Raw genomic sequence first — 6000 nt, 5'->3', positions numbered from 1 at the left:
TACATAATTCTAATTACCAGGTGATATAGTGGACAAATATGAAAGGATAGGACCTATACACCACAAAATAGATATCACAGACCGACAAAACACACCGCATAGTATGCGGTAGTATAGGTCATTTGTAAATATGGTGCTTATGTGAATAAGAAAATTACAATACTACAAAAGCATGCTCCACATCATAGCTACACTATGTACAATCAAAGGTTCCACCCCAGAGCACTTCAGTGTGCAATTGTTTTTATGAGCCAGAGACTTAAGGACTTTGAAATAAGTAAAAACTGTATAAGAGTTTGTAATTTACCTTACCAGAAACAGCTGATATATGGACACTGCCACTGACTTGTCTGAAGCTAATTTTCCAAGTTGATTTTGAAAGTTTGAAATCAAAAGGGTGAAGAGTTACGAGAGATTATTATTCACTTAATATACACAGAAAAGGAAGCAGACTTTAAGAAAATTCAGTTTCGTCTACTTGCCTCACAGCTATGTCCCCGTCCCAACATTAAGAAATCAAGAATATTAGGTTTATTTTTCTCATTTCATAATGAGAAAAATGACTGTGCCCAAGTCTCACAAAGGGGACAGGAAAAACAGAAACATGCAAAATTAATCAGTAACAGTTTTGTCTTAATTATGTTTTTATTATAGCACCACCAGAAGCTATACAGGGGTAGAAGATCCAAAACACATCATGGCATTGATGTAGACAAACTTTTGTCGTTGGGAAGAAGAGTCATGCACTAGTCTTCAAGATTCCAAAAGGTGGAACTCTGGTGTTTTTGGAACTTTTACAACTACCTACAGAACACAGAATTGACAGATCCACAGTCAAACCAAATAATGAGGACAAGTTCTGAAGGGGCTCTTGTTGAAAAAAAATACACACTGGTCTCAAAATGGACAGTCAGAGAAACTGGGATAGGTTAACTCTGTTCATTTAGCATGCGAGTAGCCGGCTACAGCTGGGCAATGCCAAATGATAAGATGGGTATCAGAAAAGATATGTTCTGGACCACAGTTTTGCAGCATAGGCCTACAGTCTTGTCAGCTAAAAACAAACCGTGAGAATTAAATACTCATCTTTACATATACACAAGTTATGCCGTGAGAGCATATTTGCTTACAAACATATAAAAATACTTGTTAACTAGTCTGATAAGAAAATAATGTATAAAAGTATATAGCAAAAAACATTTAATCATCTCCATCAATGGAAGGATCATTTCCATCTTTTTTTCTTATATTACATGAAGTTAAAACAAAAACTACAATAGTTTTTTTGTATCCCTTATCTAGAAATACTCACATCAAAAAGGAAGACAAAACAAATAGTGAAATTTCTTAAGAGTGATGTGAACCCTCATGAATGATGAAAACTCAGAGCTAGTATAAACTTCTGCCCCGGTAATCCCAGTGTGATCACACTGAGCTTAGAGTTCCCTGGGCTGGGACAGTAAAATATGGGGAATGATCCTTTTATCCCAACTTAAGAATATGACTTTGGGACCAAATCAGGAGTAGTCAAAACCACCAGGACTGTTCTTAAAAAAATGTCAGTTCCTATTTAACCAAGGGTAACCAATCCCTAGCTAAAATGATGTTGCGTATGCCAGCTTTTTTCAGTGCTAAATTCTCAAGATGGAGCTCGTTTCCACAGGAACTGCAATAAAAAAAATATTAAAACAAAAACACAAAGTTGGTTCATCTCAGGCTTCCATGCGTCAGAAGTTGTGAAAAGGCATCTCCTGTTTCCACACACGGGCTCTGCAATGTGACCTATTTATTCATTTGCAATGTGGATGTGGAACACCGAACGCTGTTACTTAGTTTGGCCAGACTGAGTTTAGTTTAGTCAGTGGAAACATAACCCGAGAGAGGTAATGAGTTAAGGAACCAGGCCCTTCAGGACTCAAGCTAGTTTTCATTAAGGAAGTCTAATTATTATTCACAAAATTGGCAGATTTGGCCACTAAAAGAAATCATAGCATCCAAATAAAAGTTAACTGAATACATTCGCCAACAGTGGAACTTACAGTTAGCATTGTTTTTGGCTACCAGTATATATACATATACACGTCAAACCTGGCACATCATTCACTTTTCCTCATCACTGTACTTAGGCAATTTAATTAGAAATATATTTTCAATCACAAGAAATTTCAGTTATTTACAGTAGCTGATTAGCACGTTAAAGTAAAACTGAAATGGCACGACATACAAGAAGCTTGATTATAACACCTCACTCCATAAGGCATACCTGTAGCTAAAAACATTTTTCCATCTACATTCCAGATTTTCTTTTTGTTTCTGTCTTTTCAAAAGTACAAATCTCACTACAAGGCAAACAAAGTCTTTTAAAATACAAAAATGGAATCATCTAGCGCTTTAAGAAGCAGCCTTAGTGTTGGGATTCTTTTGTGGATTTTGATGTTAATGTTTTGTTCTTTGCCAGTTGCCTTAGTTCTTCCTTTCATGTCTGTACAGAGTCAGCATCTTGGAATAAGGCTGTCACAGTGGCCGTTCTTGTAAGTCATGCAGGTATAGAAGGCAGTACTGAGTGACACAGGAAGTGATGTCAGAAGGCAGGAGTAGGGACTGGTGACAGCAGCTGGTTATGAATTGAAAACGAGTGACCCTCTCAGACAATCACACAGTGACAGCCACTCTTGTCCTTTTCTTTGCGTGTAGGTTCGGGAGAGGGTGGGCATTCCTGCTCTTGAAACTTCCTGTGACAAATACAACAAAGCAAACAGAGCTCGTGAAAATAACATCCATCACGGTGCATATTTCACTTTTGCTGGCCCCATTTCACAAAATGAATATAAACAGGCATCAAAAAAGACACACTGGTGTCTCTCAGTATTGTACAAAATTGACTACTGGTAAGTACCCAAAATGGTCTAGATCAGGGGTTCTTAACCTTTTTGAGAGTGCGAACTTTTTTGGGGTTAAAAATATTTTTCACGACCTCCCCCCCCCACCTCCCTCGTCACATTGTATAAAGTGTAAGCCTACTCACTTATTATTATTAATAATGAAATTTATTTATATGGCACCTTTCATACAATTTTTTTGCAATTCAAAGTGCTTTTTACAAAAAATTAAGTTAAAAAACCTGTAAGCAACTTAAAATAACAATAACAAATTAAAAGAACCATGCACAATACAAATAGCACTGAAATTATATGAAAAGTAAAATAAGTTTTGACCTGCTGTTTAAAAATATCCACAGAGCCAGCCTCCCTAATATTGTTAGGAATACTATTATATTTGCATATTTGCTCAACTAGCTTTTGTACAGTACATCTGGTGAAGTTACTTTTCTGCTGTGCGTTTCTCCACATTATCTTTAGCCCTCACTCTTCCAATGCCACCTAATAAAGAACGCTCCATTGCTAGGTTAATCACGACTACCTTGCGCAAAAGAAAAAAGTGCTAAAAACATAAACGCAATTGTGGCCACCCGATAGGAATTCATGTAGCAACGCAGAGCTGGCTGGGAGTTGAAGCCAGGTTTCTTTTATTCTCTGTAGACCACTAAGTCACCCTGCTAATGTAACCTGCAAACTTAACCATGCAGGTGCATACAATAGTTAGTTGTTTACCTCTGTTATTGCCCTGGCTCGGCATACGTGTCCCGTTTACCGCCCTAGTGTGTGTGTGTTACCCTTTGACTGATTCTGTCTCTGGTGCCTATTGTGCGACCCCCAGGTTAAGAACCCCAGGTCTATATGTATGTTTCCTGTCAAGATGTTTATGTAGGTACTTAACACTTACAACCACAAAGTCCAAGAAGGTGCTGTAGTCTACTTACTGAATAACTAAACTGTACCTGACGAAAAGAGGCCATTTAATTCAGGAAATAAGTAAAAATGTTAAAGAATGACACTTTACCCACCTTATTACTCTAACAAGTTCATGAAAGGCTTGATCTACGTTCATTCGGATTTTAGCAGAGGCTTCCATATAAGTTACTTTCAGCTGCCTTGCTAGCTGCTGACCTTCTTCTTGTGTCACCTAAAACAAGTAAAAATAGGCAACACAAAAAATATAAAAACAGAGCCAGTCAGGAGCAGTGGACTGAGCAAGCCTGAAGTGGAATTGAGCCAGATCACTTGGGTTAGCAGCTCTGTTGTCATGAATACTGCCAGCAATCTAGAAGAGACCTGCAAATAGTTAAGACCATAGTATCCCCTGTCACTGGAGCACTGGCTTGGAACGGTCTAGAAAGAAGAGAGCCGTCTACTGGTGAATAATACCATTTACAGCAGTGACTAGATTTTCCTTATAGGTTACACCACCTCTGGTTCTTCTGAAATTTGACAAGATCAGGCTTCAGGGGAGCACAGTTTACTTTTGTTTAGCAGAAAGGAGGGGAGAACTCCAGCTCTATGTTTTACCCTAAAAGGGTGACCTGTCAAATAGTATATGAAATTGGCCTTCATCTACAAATCAGCAAGTTTAGAAAATAAAAATTAAATCATGCTGTAGATGAATTAAAGTGATAGTTGACATACACTAGCAACTTTGCAATTTTCTAGGAACTTGTTGAAAATAAAACAGATACAAGCAAGAACTACAACTTAAACCTGAGGTGAGCGGAAGGATGTTATTGGTTGATGTGCCCTCTGCTGGAAAACGTGCTGAGTTGCATGCCAGAGTCAGTACATCGAAATACTCCAGAGCAAATAACCATATTTTTCTATTTTTACATTTTTCTTTTCCAAAGCAAGGGCCTAAACATATTGTTTCTATAACCTATTTTAACTCTTAAAGTGAAAGTGATAACGTCAGGAAATATCCTTAGCCACTTGAATTTCACAATGTTAATCTTTTAACATACCCTTCATTGCACCTACAAAATAAAATTATCTAAAAAATTATGAACACTAACCTCACTGCCTAACAGCAGATGATTTTAAATTACAAGCTTAGATACGAGGTGTACATATATCCTGAAGTAAGTTAAAATACTGTACATTTTTGTGCATCTGCACGGTTATTAAGGAGCTCTATGGTCCAAAAGACTATTTCCTCATAAAATATCACTACAATAAAGTCAATATTGCAAATGTCGCAGATTATGTTGCATCAGTTAAAAAACAATGCTCTATCATATTTGCTTAACTAGATTTTGTATAGTACATCTGGTGAAGTTACTTTTGTCTCCACAAGATGGCAACCTATAAGCAATGTTAAGGAAGCAAGCTCAGGCTTCCACCACATTGCCCACACAACAAAGCCACTAGTTCACTTTCATCTGAAGAGCAGGTATTGAATGCCATTTCATCGCCACTATTGTTTTGGTTTCTACATGCAAACAGACTTTCTGCTCCTCACTTCAACCTTACACAATGATGTGTTAATGGAGTATTCCAAGACCATCCTTGCATGATACCACACCACACAGAGTCTTAATGTAGCAGAGGCATTTGAAAATCAACCCAAAACCTGACAAGACGCCAGTGCAAGGCCTCTAAGAAAGGGTGATGTGATCCTCCAAGTATGACATTACAATTATCAAAACATTCCCATTTCTGCATCAGTGGTGCAAACCAAAAACATGCATTTCCAACCAACTACTCTACTCCATCTCTTCCTCTTTCTTCTATATGAGCAATGAAAGAACATGAAAAACATTCTAAAATGCCAAACAATAAAAAACCTATATGTCCATTGCAAATAGGTTATTCATAAACCATAAATACAGTAGTCTTCATTCTCAGTGGCCTTGCTTTACACTGAAGTTTTAGAAAACTTTCTGAAAGTAACAATTTTAAACTAACAATTTTAAATGTAATGGAAATTCAGATTGGATTTGCAAGACGCTTTTTCTAGTAAGAAAGGAACATATGGCTCAATGAAGTAAGCCATCCTTTTAACACAATAAAAAAAGCCTACAAGGGGTGTATAAAATGTTCTAAATCTCAGTGAGCTAAGGGAAGGCATTCTACTACTGTATTAAAAAACTGCTAGCAATACAGTAGACATGAC

The 6000-nt window shown here is 37.3% G+C and overlaps 1 protein-coding gene across 2 annotated transcripts in view; it reads right to left on the bottom strand.

The window, feature by feature from the left end:
- Positions 1-626: 626 nt before the first annotated feature.
- Positions 627-6000, bottom strand: part of rras2 (RAS related 2) — a 46865-nt gene continuing 41491 nt past the window's right edge. For both annotated transcript variants that reach the window (XM_088934499.1, XM_088934500.1), the window contains exons 5-6: positions 3905-4023; positions 627-2732 (exon numbers count right to left, since the gene is read on the bottom strand). In XM_088934499.1, the coding sequence (XP_088790625.1) occupies positions 2645-2732; positions 3905-4023 (207 nt within the window). In that variant the 3' untranslated portion in view covers positions 627-2644. The remainder of the gene's footprint in view (positions 2733-3904; positions 4024-6000) is intronic.

This window comes from Atractosteus spatula, chromosome 16, assembly GCF_055471065.1.
Source record: "Atractosteus spatula isolate fAtrSpa1 chromosome 16, fAtrSpa1.hap1, whole genome shotgun sequence".
Classification (NCBI taxonomy): Eukaryota; Metazoa; Chordata; class Actinopteri; order Semionotiformes; family Lepisosteidae; genus Atractosteus; species Atractosteus spatula.
The sequence above is the reverse complement of the archived record's forward strand: the minus strand, read 5'-3'. Positions and strand labels throughout refer to the sequence as shown.